This window comes from Pleurodeles waltl, chromosome 6 (genome assembly GCF_031143425.1).
Source record: "Pleurodeles waltl isolate 20211129_DDA chromosome 6, aPleWal1.hap1.20221129, whole genome shotgun sequence".
NCBI classification, from domain to species: domain Eukaryota; kingdom Metazoa; phylum Chordata; class Amphibia; order Caudata; family Salamandridae; genus Pleurodeles; species Pleurodeles waltl.
Window position 1 is genome coordinate 1,547,422,835 of NC_090445.1, and position 14,555 is coordinate 1,547,437,389.

A 14,555-nucleotide genomic window follows, 5' to 3' on the forward strand; every position below is an offset into this window, starting at 1 on the left:
TCATACAGGGAATCCAATATCCAAACAAGGCATTGCCGGGTGGATAGTTAAATGCATTCAAACCTGCTATATCAAAGCAAAAAGAAAACTGCCTATAACACCAAAGGCACACTCAACTAGAAAGAAAGGTGCTACCATGGCCTTTCTAGGAAACATACCAATGACCGAAATATGTAAGGCAGCCACATGGTCTACGCCTCATACGTTTACCAAGCATTACTGCGTGGATGTGTTAACAACACAGCAAGCCACAGTAGGACAAGCAGTACTACAAACTTTTATTTCAAACAACTTCAACTCCTACAGGCTGAGCCACCGCTTTTTGGGGAGATAACTGCTTACTAGTCTATGCACAGCATGTGTATCTGCAGCTACACATGCCATCGAACGGAAAATGTCACTTACCCAGTGTACATCTGTTCGTGGCATGAGATGCTGCAGATTCACATGCGCCCTCCCACCTCCCCGGGAGCCTGTAGCCGTTGTTAAGTTGATCTTGAACATTTGTAAAATTGTAAATATATCACTTTAAACCACATTATGTACATACATATTTACTCCATTGCATGGGCACTATTACTATATACAGAACTCCTACCTCACCCTCTGCGGGGAAAACAATCTAAGATGGAGTCGACGCCCATGCGCAGTGGAGCCGAAAGGGGAGGAGTCCCTCGATCTCGTGACTCGAAAAGACTTCTTCGAAGAAAAACAACTTGTAACACTCCGAGCCCAACACTAGATGGTGGGATGTGCACAGCATGTGAATCTGCAGCGTCTCATGCCACGAACAGATGTACACTGGGTAGGTGACATTTTCCATATATATATATATATATATATATATATATATATATATTTATTTATTAAATATCCCAGTCATCCCAGTCTGTGGTAACCGCTTTTTGCGGGTGCAGATAATATCAGCCCGTACTGTACACTACTTGGAATCATATAGTAAGTATTCTAATTGCTTCTGTCCGTCATCGTTTTTTAAATATTTTGTGTATAATAGGCAAGGTCCTTTTTAGCTTTCTTTTACCTGACAGTCAAATCGTAACATTTGTAAAAACACCAGTCAGGATTGTTATATTAGTAAATAAAACATTTAGCAATATTTTTTCTCTAGGACCTTCTTTTTAGTTACTGCTGTTTTTTAAGCTATATTTGTTTGGACCCTAGAACCAAACATTGTGTTCTATAAAGCTGAACCCTTGTTTGAATCTTTTATTATCCATAGCATATACATGATCCTTGTGAACATGCAATATTATTCCCGAATTTAGGCGTTATGTTAATAGATTACAATGGGTTGCAGGGTGGATAACCAGTGTGTTTTTTTTATTTTATTTTTTTATATAAATTAGCTGAATTGACTGTGCTTGGTGTGCTGACCTAGCAGTCAGTAAACGTGCACCCATAATCAAGAGACCTCTAGTGGTCTGTGAAAACCTTTTCCATTGTGCAGTAGAAAGTTCTGCTTCTGACACTTTGTGATACAGTCTTAATTTTCAATTAAATTATTTGGAATGGCAAATCTAATATTGTGCTCAATTTAGGCAACGTCATAGTATAAATAATATGCAACAATCATGGTACATCAAAAAGATGAGAAAAGACAGAGAATACAGTTGATTATATGTGTTGATTAAAATACAAATGTCACAAGTTCACTCATTACAGATGCATTGTAATAATTAAATGTGTGACGCATAAACATGTGGTATGTATCCAAGAGAAACGTTTGGGAAAGTGATATCTGTGCAGAACGTCTGTAAGTGTTCTACAAACTGGGAGTCTATAAGAGCTTTTGCATCATATTTGTATTTATATTGGGTAGTGTATTGTAGTTGAATTTCAATATAGCTTTGTGGTGAAAAGGTTGAACATGCATTGGACACAACTCAGCCTCCCAGGAAAGTGTGGCGCCTTGCAACCTAGCAGGCAGAGTTGTTTAATTAGAGAGTTGATATAGGTGTGTTAGGTAATGGCTCTAAACGCTTTCAATTTTGTTGAAAATCTGCCTTTTATGCGTGGTCACCCTCTATTTTTCGCCTTTTGCTAGACTCTATATTTTTGCTGTTGTTAGAACTCTGTATATTATCCCCCTACTAACCAGTGGTAAAGTGCTTGTGCTCCTCCTTTCAACATTATGAAACTGGTAAACTCCTAATTGGTATATTTAACTTGCATATAAGTCCCTAGAATATGCGTTTCCTGCTATTGGATTTTTGTAATTTTTTGGTATAATTTTGTTTATTAAATTTTACTCTATTTTTCTAATTTGTATGGGATGTTTATTGTTTTGCGTTTAAGCTTTATTGCTGTTTTGGTATTGGATAAATACTTTAAAGGTGGACTAGAATGTGATGCAGAGAAATTACCAGTGTCTCGGAGTTACACAAGCAAAACATCCATCACTTTATTTATCATACATAAAGTGGATAAGGATATTCTGATTAGGCTGCAACAAACAACACTACAACTACGGTTTTGATTTGGAAGAGTTTAGCTGTATAACCCTTTATGACTTGGAGCAAGAACATTCACCTTTTTGTGGACTGTGGACTCCTCTTCGGTGGTTACATCATGTAATGAACGCAAATACAGGCCCATATACTCTCACAGTTGTTAAGTCATAAGTCTGGGTGAGGATGTGTGCATTTCTGGGTCCATGGCCTTAACAGCAGGTGTAAGAGCTGCCAATTCAGTTTTAAAGGACAGGAGCACTAGGGGTGGCTCTCATAAGTTATTTTAATTTCTTCCAAAAGAGACCAGGCTGCTGCTTTTTCAAATAGCAACTTAATCAGTTTGTGGATGCTGCTGGTTTAGCAGGATTTAACAGATGAGTTATTGTTAAGACCTTGATTTAGCAACCTTTGTGTTTTGGAACAAATTATTTGTTTCTTACACTGAATGGGAAAATAATCAAAACTGTTTGCACATGTGTTCCAGGCCCAATAAACAATCAACTTTCAGATGTTTCAGCAGAAAAGTAACTGGACTGCCTTTTATGCAGGTTGAACACAACTAAGGTATGCAATAGTGCAGGCATCATCCATTACTGGGAAGAGGGTGAGGATATTCGCCTATAGTTGACAAGATTATAGAGCCAAAACAATGAGAACGTTCAGGGCCCTCTCCCAGACACGTGAATGCTGGAAAATGTACCCTTTGGCCACAGTCTTCTATTTATTCATCAGCCTACCTACCAAGAACAGTAACGATGGTTCAAGAGAAAGATCAACATTTTCTTTCTATATACATTCTACAGGATGTAACCTTTCAAGAAGAGTGGAAGAGGGTTCTATTTCTAGCTTTATGGCGTTCAGGAAAAGTCCAAAACTTTGGTTTGAGTTTGAGAGCTCCCAAATTCTGCATCAGGAGCGGCACATTTTACCTCTATGTGAATGACCAGTTGATGAAGGCTTCTCCAGTGACGCTGGTGACATTCTGTGTTTGTGTGCACTTAGTTGAGCCATCAAAAAGCACATTGAGCTGTTTTTGTTTGTCTGAGAATACTTTCAGGGAGCTCAAAAGCCGCAACAGTGCTTTTATGAAATTTTCCTTTGGTCGATATATGCCTACATGGATATAGCAACGAGGTATCTTTTGATTCTAACACTAGGTAAAACATATTCTCGGCTTATCCACCAACTATTTTCTGTCTGCCTGTCTGAGAACATGCACTCACATATGTCCTCTGTAACTGCAAACAAAGTCGGCACTGACTTGATGTGCATATTACAGGTAGGTCAAATGGATTTGGAATAGAAAATGCAGATTTTTCTTGTAAGTTAACAGATCATACATACATTCAATCTTGTGCACACCATTGCAATGCTGCAGTTCTGCTTTTGTGACCATTACTTTACAATGCTAAATAGCATGGGATTGGCAATCGGTGGCAATTTTGTGTTTCGGTCGTAATCTAGAAATAAGTGTACGTGCCAAATCATTGTGGCTACTATTTTCCATTTGTTGGCGTCTTTCCTTTGTGATGTTGATGAGCTGCCATTTTAGGTTACTGCTGCCTTCTTGAAATCAAATCTTTTTACAAAATTACATCACTTTTTCAGCACCTGACCCGTGTACATTTAACAAAAATAGACAACTGCTCTATCGTTTTGCAGACAATTTCTAAAGCAGCCACTGATTTTCTAGCGGGTCTCCTGAAAACAACAAACCGTTCTAAAGAATATGGGAAACCAAAAGACATGGCTTTAATATAGCTGGGAGTCACACCTAAGAAGCTGATCATTTTACCAAGCTGCATAGTTCAGAGATTCTAGACTACAGATGTACAGGAAAGCCGAGCTCAGGAGACGTATTGGTTATAGACCACAAACTGTTCCAGAAAAACAGGTGGGGAACTACTCTGGGTGAGTAGACTCCATCGAAAAAAATGGAAAACTATAAACCAGGCCCAAACGAGGAAAAAGAGAAATCCCACTGGTATGCTTGTAAGGAGTGAAATGAAACAACTTCTGTACTGTCTAGGAGTTAAAAATACAAGGAAAACGGACAGAAAGGAAACATAACTATATTTAAAGCGTTGCATTTTGGTTTCTGGAAGACTGGAATCAAAAGGGACACACCTACTTTAAGCAACAGAGCCTTAGGAGTACCTGCGAAATCAGAGACATTGTTTATCAGTGTTTGCCAGCATGCAGGTTCAACGAGTTTTGCTCGGCACTCAAGGGTGTAGGCCCTATTTTAGTCAGATGTTTGAGTGTGGTTGTTTTAGCCAGACTTTTCAACTTATTGGCCTGTTCCAGTTCAGAACACATGTAGGGAGAGGAGTTTTGACATATTCAGACTATTCTGTAACCTTTGCATGTGAAGCAACCAGATGCCATTCACCAACTCAAATAATGACTGAAAGTATGATGTTGATGAAATATGCTTATCTTTTACGTAGGCATGCAAAGAGAAGCACAATTAATGCAGAAGATGTCAAGCTACTGGCCAGGAGGAGCACTGCTCTGGTAATCATAATTTGTTTTACTTTTATCATTGATGCTTTACTTTGAGATTCAGTGAGTCTGTATATGGAGCCCTTAGTGTGCACCCCATCCCCAACAAAGCCATTTTACGCAGGCAAATGGCTTTTTGCTATGTACTAAACCCATTTTGTGATTCAGTAAACTTTTTCCAATTCACAATTAGGAAGGGGTGTTCCAGCCTAGTTCTGATTCACAATTAAATACATCAGTGGCTTGTGACCACAGTTGCAGTTACAAACCATTGATAAGTTAATGTCTTCTGAAATCCATCCATAAAGGAGAAGCTGTTTGTGTGGGACAGCTTTTGATTTGGGTATGGGGTAGGGGGGGCGGGTTCTCTGCTTGCTCCCCCCTCCCCCCCCCCCCCAACAAAAAAAATGTGTTCCCGAACAAGAAACTTTTTTGTTGAAATGGCACCGGTTCCTGTAAGAAACACTGGCTGCTTCAAATAAAAAATAAAAATAAACGTTTGGGAGTGCCAACACTGGGATGGATGGTAGACTGCCGTACTTTGCAGGCCACCATCCCTGACTCTGTAGCCCATTACAAGGGTCACAAATGGCGCATTACGTAATATTATTGGGCAGTCATTCTGTGACACACACACACCCCCCTCCCCGCGGCTGTAGATGTAGCATCCCGAACTATTAGTACATGAGACTGAATATATATATTTTCAATTGGATTCATTAACTCAATGTTGGAACTCGTGCAAATGTTTTTGGGGCATTTTTTATGTGATCTGAAGGGGATTTCATTCTTAAGTGTCCATTCTTTGAATTCATTCTTTCATGGGCTGATTCATTGATTACTTGTAACCATATAAGTTCAAGCTTTAATAATTTACAACTCAAGTTCTATCCATGGATGTGCTATTTGGCAACATTGTGTTAGAATTGGTGATTGTAGTTTCTGCGCTCCTGAAGATTGATATTCTTTTGTAACTTTCTCACCATTGTAAAGGCTTAAATAAAGTTGTTAGAAAACGTTATTGGTGATCGTTGTATTGAAATCTGTACTAACTGTATAGCTGTAGGAAAGATTAAAATCTGTATTAGCTCTGTCAGGCTTACGACTTTGCTGTGAGGTTTACATATTTTTGATGTGGCTCTTTAACCAGCTGAGCAGCAAATTCAAGATCATTGATATACAACAAGCAGGAAATGTGATGTACCAGTGAATATATGTGATAGCGGAAACATTTTTTTCAGGGGAGGGCAAAGAAGAAACCTGGATCACTTGGATAACAGGTTTCAGGCGTGTGTGACCCTCGAAGGTGAATGCAGTGTTTTGATGATTATGTTTTAAGGTCTGGTGGACTGAGATGCTTAAAGTTGGGGGTGTTTAGACAAGAGTGACGTAGCATAAAGGGGCAGGAATAAGCCAAATAACTTTATGCGTGGGTGTCCATGACGGTCTGGGCACAGAAATGGGGCTGGAATCCAAGATTTCACTTGCAGTTATAAGCTATTGATTAACACCTTTTAACTGCAGCATTTTTATTTTCAGTTTGCCTTTATCACTCATAAAAGCGAAGCACTCGCCTCCCGAAATCAGGAACAGAAAGAGAAAAAGAAAAAGAAGTCAGTGAGTGCGGGAAAAGGAGCCAGGAACTCTGAGGAGGGGCTAGAGGCTGGGGCAGCTGACATTGGGGACTAGCTCTAAGTTAGGCCTCTCTCTACACATAAATAAGCAACCTTACTAAGTCAGAGCCACCTACACCTGCCCAGGAATGTGAAGATCTGATCTCCTACATCCAATGCCAGCTTGGTGTACCCCAACAATTCTTCCATCGTCCAGGAATTGTAATAATTTGTCACCAACCTTTGCATCCATTTCCAGTTTGAATGCCTTCATACATGCTGCCACTACAGACCTGCTACGGGCTCTTAACTTTTCTATGCTAACTCTGTAACGCCAATTAACATTCAGTCTAGTATGCCTGACTTGTTTATTTGAATGCTAAAACGTGCTGTTGGCTTCTCCAGTGCCTTTGCTGTGGACAAAGTCTTTTGCTAGGGGTTTTATGTTTTATTTACTTGTACTATGTCAGCGTGCTGTCTGATGATTAATGCAGAGTGCTCAAGAAAAAGTTATTCCATACAACAAACTATAAATGTATACATCTTCACAACATAATATATAAATATTTTTGCAGAATAAATAAACATTTTCTTAAATCATTTCTTCTATTTTTGGTCTTATGATTGTAGAGAAGCATGTTTATTCTATTGCTCTGTTTCTTAATGTCCTTACCTACAATGACCTCAAGCTTCCAGGTAATAGCCATGTTTAGTGGCAAATTAATCCTGGCAACCTTATTCCATTTGTTGTTAGAAGGCATAGTTTTAAATCATCTTAAGTTTGAGTTCTCGTCTCCGTCATTTACAAAATCACCATATCATCCCATACACTAGTACCTCTGCGTGCTTTATGTTTTAGTAATTTGTACTTCACCGATAGTAAGATGCACTCCAACTTTGAAATACAGAGTTTATGACAATGCCAAAAGAAGGGAAAACAGACCAATCAGCGCTGTCTTTTTCTGCTGGATGGAGTATTTCATCTCTGTTTTGGAAAGATTAATTTAATATTGCTGCACAGATCAAATAATATCTTTGTATTTAAAAAGCCTCCAATTTGTTCACAATCACTTTGGTGTAATCACACCTAATCTATTCAAGAGGAAGGCCCTGTAAGAGAAAATGATGCCCTAGTTGTTTCTTGGGCATATTTAGTTAAGTCTCATGTACAGAAATATTTTCCTGAGGAATTCCTTAACAGAGGTTCTGACTCTGGAAGCCTCATGTAGTTGTAGCACAATGTATGTTTTGTATGCATACATTTCACTTTGAAGACTGCAGTTTGGGATGAGCTGGCTTTCGGGGATGGTGGGATGCTGGCAAGTATGGTTTTAACTGTAGGGAGTGGGGTGAGCCAAATGAATCTACTGCCGTCTGCAATGTTAGTGACTTTTCTTCCTCAAGAGAAGTACTGTGTTTAGGACCATTTCCTCTCCATCTCTCTCGTCAGTATTTGCTGCTGGATTTGGCTTAACCAAATCGGGTGCCTCATAATGTAATCAGACAAGATCAGTGTGGCTAGACTTTGCATGTCCTTTTAATGGTGAAAATAAACTTTTTTATTGCAACATGGACAGGGTGCCAGTGGAGACTGAAACCAGCCTTGCAAGCAGTAATCTGATTCTAGAAACATGTGCAATTATCAGGTCTCCTAACCCTCAGTTAATTTAGTAATGAATGGAGAAGTGAAAGTATCGCACTCCCTTTTGTTAAAAACAAAAAATAATTTCTGCTGAAGTAGAAAAACAAAATATGTTTACCTCCAGTGAGATTGGTTGTTTAATCATAAATAAAATTAATAATGTGTTCCGGATCTGTATGTAAATTTAAAGAAAATGGCAAAAACTTTACAAAAACATTAAGGCCTCGTGTTTCGTATACAATTATTTGCTCGAAGCTTAAGTGTAAAGGGAGCATACTGTAACTATTTCATGTGGTGTTATTATTCTTTCACACTTGAACACGAATGAAAGATTAGAAATCGGTCATTAGTTGAAGGCGCTCGCTGTCTCTGCCTCCAACCCGTCATGACCACACTTGTCTCTTTCTTACAATGCAACATTTTTTTTTCATCGATGCAACGGTCATTTTTGTCCTTCAATTTAAAGGTGGATGTTTTTGCTCTCTGAAAGGCTGGGATTTTAACTATTTACTTGCACGACTCAGGAATGACAATTTAATAATTGTTAAAATCTCAATTAGTGCGGCCATCGTTTATTTACATGCAGGCTTATATAAAAGCCAGGGCTTAATTTTAATATCAATAACAATTTTACATGCTTAACCAAAGCTGCTGATCTATTTCACTTAATTGTAAATGCTTTATCTGAGAACTTTCTCACATTCACTGGGATGCTTCTCAAAGCAGTCTGCATTTATCATAAAGAGCTATTATGGGCTTCATCAAAGAACACCAAAATATAACCTGGTTTAAGATGTAGCTATCCTCCTAATTGTGATTTATGTTCTTTACTTTAAAGACATTACTTTGAAGACTTGTGGGAAGTTGCTAGTCATGTTCTACTCTCCTTTTTAGTGGTAACGTCCTCTATTATAAGAACCTATTTTTTCACTGGCCTGAGGTCCTCGCTGTACATTTAGAAATTACATGTAACCTAACTTTGTATTTGGGTAATAGAGTACAATAGTCACCAAAACACTGTTCTTATTCTGTTTAATTGTTCAGTGCTGAAATTGCACATAGGTAATTTATCTTTATAATGGAACGCTATGTCAGGACTGGAGGCGAGGATTATGTTTTTCCTTTCTTCATCACTTTATTACAGCAGCCAAGTAACAACAACTAGGTTTCCCATAAGCACTTGGGAAAGCAAACAGTCAACACAAAATTAACAGACAATCAATACTCCATAACCCTCAGATAGTCCTTCGTCTCTGTTGCCACTTACTCTTTCATCGCAGCTCCCACAGCTGAGATAAATGTCTCTGCCCCCCCCGGGGCCATTTCTTTTTCCTCATTCGCTGTTATTGCTACTTCGTCGCTATTTTAAATTCATGGTAGTGTATGCGTTGATTGTACTGCTTTGATTCTGGGAGTGTACGGCCGTGGGATCGGTTGTCGCTCCTCCACTTCCGCTTTCCTGGCTGAACTCGAGCTGCGGCACCCAGGAGCTCATGCGGTGTGGTCTTCTGACCAATAGAGGGCACCCCATCTACCGGACGACTTGCACACCCTTCCACGGGCTTCCAAGCCCGGCATGCGTTTTTTAACTTGGTTCTCAACCGGCCAGGTGCCCAACACTGCTTTGCTCCCTCTCGTCTCAAGCAATATGCTCCTTACAGGGGCGGTATACGAGTAACGCAGAGTATGTGACAGACTCCACTCTGACACCAGCTCAGGCGGTGCGTTTCCATTTAAACATGACAGGCGTTTTTGTGTCCTCAAAAGTGTTTATTAGCTCGTAGAGGATTTCCATGTATAATCATAAGCACTGATTAGTCCCGCCCATGTGCAGGGACCCCGGAGCACATCTTAGAAATATGTTCTTAGGTGAACGTTTTCACCTTTCTTCAGGAAGGCCTGTAAAGACACTTAAGAAAAGGACAGATAATGCAGCCTATGTACCTAGGCTACGCTGGCTGAGCGCTTCATCTCAAATCAAAGAAAGGGTCAGCATATTATAATTTGAGAGTAATTTGTTCATAGACTTAATCTCCCTCCCAAATCCCTTTTGCATTATAGAAATGAAGGAAAAGGAGTACAGAGTAGCCTCATAGGCTGCTATTATATGGCTAAAAAAGGAACCTGTGCCTTTACGAACTTAGAGACCACCAGTATCCCATCATGCACAGCTGTGGCAGTTGCTTCAGTTTTTTTTTAAGGCGATGGTAGACTTATACAGTATGTATCGATACCTCTGTCTATTCTCCTGGGGAAGAGGGAGGGTTGCTTATGACTTATCATGGAAATCCACCGTCGAGGTCCTTGTCCATGTCGACACATCATGGCCATTCGATGGCAAGATCAAGATTGACGTTGAGACGTACCCAAAGTGCATATGTCATGTGGCAGCTCCGCAGGCTACTTGATAAGGAGGTCTGCAACCACCCATGTGCCAAATGCTCTCCCCCGTCTCTAGGTGATAAAGTGGCACTGACCCCCGAGACCGATAGCGAATGGAAACTTTCCTTGGAAAGTTTATGGGTGACCCCAGAAAGGGGGATCAACAGGTCCTTGCGCGCCTGCCATGACAAGCTACTGAATGTCTCCAGGCCCTTCGCTTGCATCCTGGATATGGCTAAGGACACACAAGCATCAGGCACCCTGATCTCCCTCTGACAGGCTGGGCCCAGAGGGCTATTATCTTTTTGGGGAATGCAATCTACGCCCTATCGATGTAGAGTTGCCAATCGCTCTTCTTCAAGATACATCCCAAACTGGGAGACCTTGCGACATCTAAGGCGGGTCCCGTCGCCCAAGGGGGGGTTGTTTGGCAACCTGTTTGTTCGTGAGCGGGACAAGTTTGTTCTGTCCTTTAATTCTTTGGACAAGGCACAGATGTCCATTAAACGGATCTTTACGCCCCAGGTTTTCACTGGGGCTCTCTGAGGCAGGGGGTGCTCGGCATGCCACTTGCAACTTCCAGCTCCCAGCAGAGGTCCTGTTCAGAAGCGTGGACAGCACGGGACCTTCTATGCCACAAGACCCTAACGCAAGTATAGGGGCGCAGGAGGCGGCCTTAGAGACAGTGGTATCCATGTTTCCTCCCAAGGTGAGTATCCAGTTATTTCCATATCACAAACTGGGGGGCAGACTTCCGAGGTTCCTTCCCAACTGGGCGGCTCTCACCTCTAATGCAGGAGTGTTCCAAACTGTACAGGACTTACACATCAATTTTTTTGCCTAACCCACCCAAAGGAAGCCTCCTGTTCCATTGCTCTTTTCCACCAGGGACAGAGAGCTGGTGGACTCTGAGGTGTCAAAATCACTACACAAAGGTGCGATCATCAGGGAATTCACCCATCCAGCAGGATTCATCAGCAATATATTCCTCGTGGAGAAGATGGACGGCGGGCAGTCATCTGCCTGAAGGAATTCAGTGAGTGGCTGGTTTACTGCCAATTCAAGATGGAAGGGATCCATCTTTTACAGGACCTACTCCAACACAACCAGTGGATGGTGCGTCTCTATCTAAAGGACGCATACTTGTCTGTCCCATCCGCCTCATGGTGCTTTACCAAGTTGATGTGCCCGGTGGTGGAGTTTCTCAGGGCTGGAAGCATCCACCTGATTGTCTGCCTTGACGACCTCTTGATGGACCAGTCCCTGCAGGTTCTGTTCTCACATCTCCAAATGGTGGGTTATTTTTTTGGAGTCTCTCAGCTTCATTATCAACAGGCCAGGATGGGAGCACACTAACTCTGGTGAAAGACTGCAGCTAATATTAAAGCAAGCACAAACTTTCTACTGCATTTACCACAATGCAGACGGGTAAACTATGCTGTGATTGAGGCAGTGTGCTCCCATTCCCATTCCAAAAGGCTCCCTGGAACCAACAAGCTGACAAGCTTTTGGAGATTCACCCGTGCGCCACTGAGAGGTACTGAGAACTAACAGGACTGTGGCAACATTCTCAGCAACCCCTGATGAAATTCATTTTCTGATCTCTACTGAGAAAGGATAAAATCCAGAAACACGAGTCTAGAGATGTATAGCACTATCTGCACCAACTATGGTGAAAAACTACAGCTAATATTCAAGTGAGCGCAAACTTTGTACTGCATTTACCACAATGCAAAGGGGCCAACTGTGCTGTTATGCGAGGCAGTGTGCTCTCATCCCCTCGACATTTGAATAGCATTTCATATAGCTGTGATGGCGTTGACTAGATAACTGTTTTAAGAACCCATTTTAGGACAGTATTTAACATCTCTGATGCCCCTTCCTGTTTTACCATATTTTTGTTCTTGCAGAAATGTTTTTTCCATCTCATAATTTGTGATTCCTGTTAAGGCCACTATACCCTAATTTGTTTGTGAAGTGCTGTTTCTGTGGGAAGTAAAAAAATCGTGGATTGATCACCTGCTTTGTGCATTCTGAGTTTTCCAGAAATCCTCTTAGTGGCTGTATTGCTAATTTTCTAGAATATGCCTGCAGATTTTCATAGAGATGAAGGTTATTTGGCTGAGAGGAAGATGGGAGGATTATTCAGAAGCTATGCCTTGTGACACTGGTGAGGTTATGGTGGCCATCTCAATTAAGGCCATTACAGACACAGTCTCTAGTCCTGAACTTTTCACATTTCAGGTGTAATTAGTTCAATGAAGGTACAATAAGCAATGTGTGAGATGTGGCCTACTATCTCCAAAGGGTATGTGGCGAGGAGCAAGATGGACATTTCAGCATAGTGCTTGAAACTTTGTAGATATTGTTTTTAAAAAAGACTCTCATCCACAGACAGGATTATCTGTAGGATGCATTATCATAGAGCCCCTCATCCAAAATGACTGTTGTTTGTGTGTAGCCCTTGTAATAAATCACAGAAAGCAGTGGTGAGAATAGAAAGCTGTAGTTTGTTTGTAGCAACAGTCCCACACTAGAAGGATGAAAGAGGTAACTGTCCCACAGGTTGTCTGGGCTGGAATGATGCTAAGACCAACCATGAAACAAAGCCACATTCAAAGTCCTAATATAGCCTTCTAACCTGCCGTAGTGGGATATATTGGCCATTAAAGGCCTGCTCTGGTGCTAAAGGCCCAAGCCGAAGGCCACAAGTTTCCTGTTAAACAGGAAATTTCAAGAAAAGACACACTGTCTATGAGGCATTCTCCAAAATGGAGTCATGCACCATTGAGTGATAAGGTATTTGCGTGAAAGTCTTATATGCCATTGAGCGGTCCATAATACTTTAGTCATCTTGGAGCAGTGATTCATCTATTTTACAACATTTTGAATGAAGTGGTGATCTGAAGAACTACAGAATGAAATATTTATTTCTCTTGTCTTCAAGCAAGATCTGTGATCATATTTTATTTCTTGTAGGATTTACCTACTTTGAAATGATGTGTATCGCTGCTTTACTACCTTTTTAGAGCATAGTCCCTATCTATTTCTGTAATGGCAAACTAAAAGTGACTATGTTGCTTAAAAAGTATCAACACCCCAAACGACCCAGTGTATCGGACATGAACTCTGCAGGCCTAATTTAGTTAGTGTCCGCAGTTAAGAAGGCATGCAATGTATCTGCATCATAGATTATCTGGGAAAGGAGATCAGCAGGTAAAATGTAGTCTATATTGTTAAGTGACATTCTTGTCACCTCCATGAGACCTGAAAACGGATATGCACCTATAGAAAAGGTACAACAAGGTAGTGTAGGGCTGTAGGCAAAGTTTGTTTGGAAATCTTCCCATAGTTAAAAGTAGGACTTCAATGAGGTAGTAAATGAAGTGTTGCCAGTGTCAAGTCAAGTGTAGAGAATATTTTGCATGTATCAAATAATTTTTGCCACGTGGTTTGATACACCTTTGATTGATGGTGAGACTAAGGAGACTGAAACATGTTGGGCAAATAGTTAACATTTACTGTGAACAAACTGTAACATTTTGTTTCCATTATTACACTATAAATTCCCTAGAGACAAAACCTCATTTCTAATCCTTCAATAAACGTTACAAACATCAGTAAGATCATAGTCTATTACAGTAAAGTTTATGCTAACAACTCGGGGACAAGGGCATCACCTACTCATGCTTTTTAATGAAGCAAACGCCAAATATCCCGGTGGATACTACAGGGGTGTGGAATTCTTATAACCCGAAGCCCAGGACATATTGTTTGGGGTCAAGGGCAACAAGTTTTCATTTTTATTTTGCCCTTGGGGCAAGTAGGCCCAACCCCCTGCAGCACAAACCCTTTGACTGCTAGTTTACAGGGAAGAGAATTGTCTGCAGTTGAGGTAATGTTTGTGTCCATATATTAACACTGTTCAAACTTGTATTTATG

The 14,555-nt window shown here is 40.7% G+C and overlaps 1 protein-coding gene across 3 annotated transcripts in view; it reads left to right on the forward strand.

The window, feature by feature from the left end:
- LOC138301098 (centromere protein S-like) overlaps nucleotides 1-7,189 on the forward strand; it is a 148,270-nt gene extending 141,081 nt beyond the window's left edge. For all 3 annotated transcript variants that reach the window (XM_069241204.1, XM_069241203.1, XM_069241205.1), the window contains 2 exons: nucleotides 4,922-4,988; nucleotides 6,516-7,189. In XM_069241204.1, coding sequence (XP_069097305.1) covers nucleotides 4,922-4,988; nucleotides 6,516-6,665 — 217 coding nt within the window. In that variant the 3' untranslated portion in view covers nucleotides 6,666-7,189. The remainder of the gene's footprint in view (nucleotides 1-4,921; nucleotides 4,989-6,515) is intronic.
- Nucleotides 7,190-14,555: the final 7,366 nt, after the last annotated feature.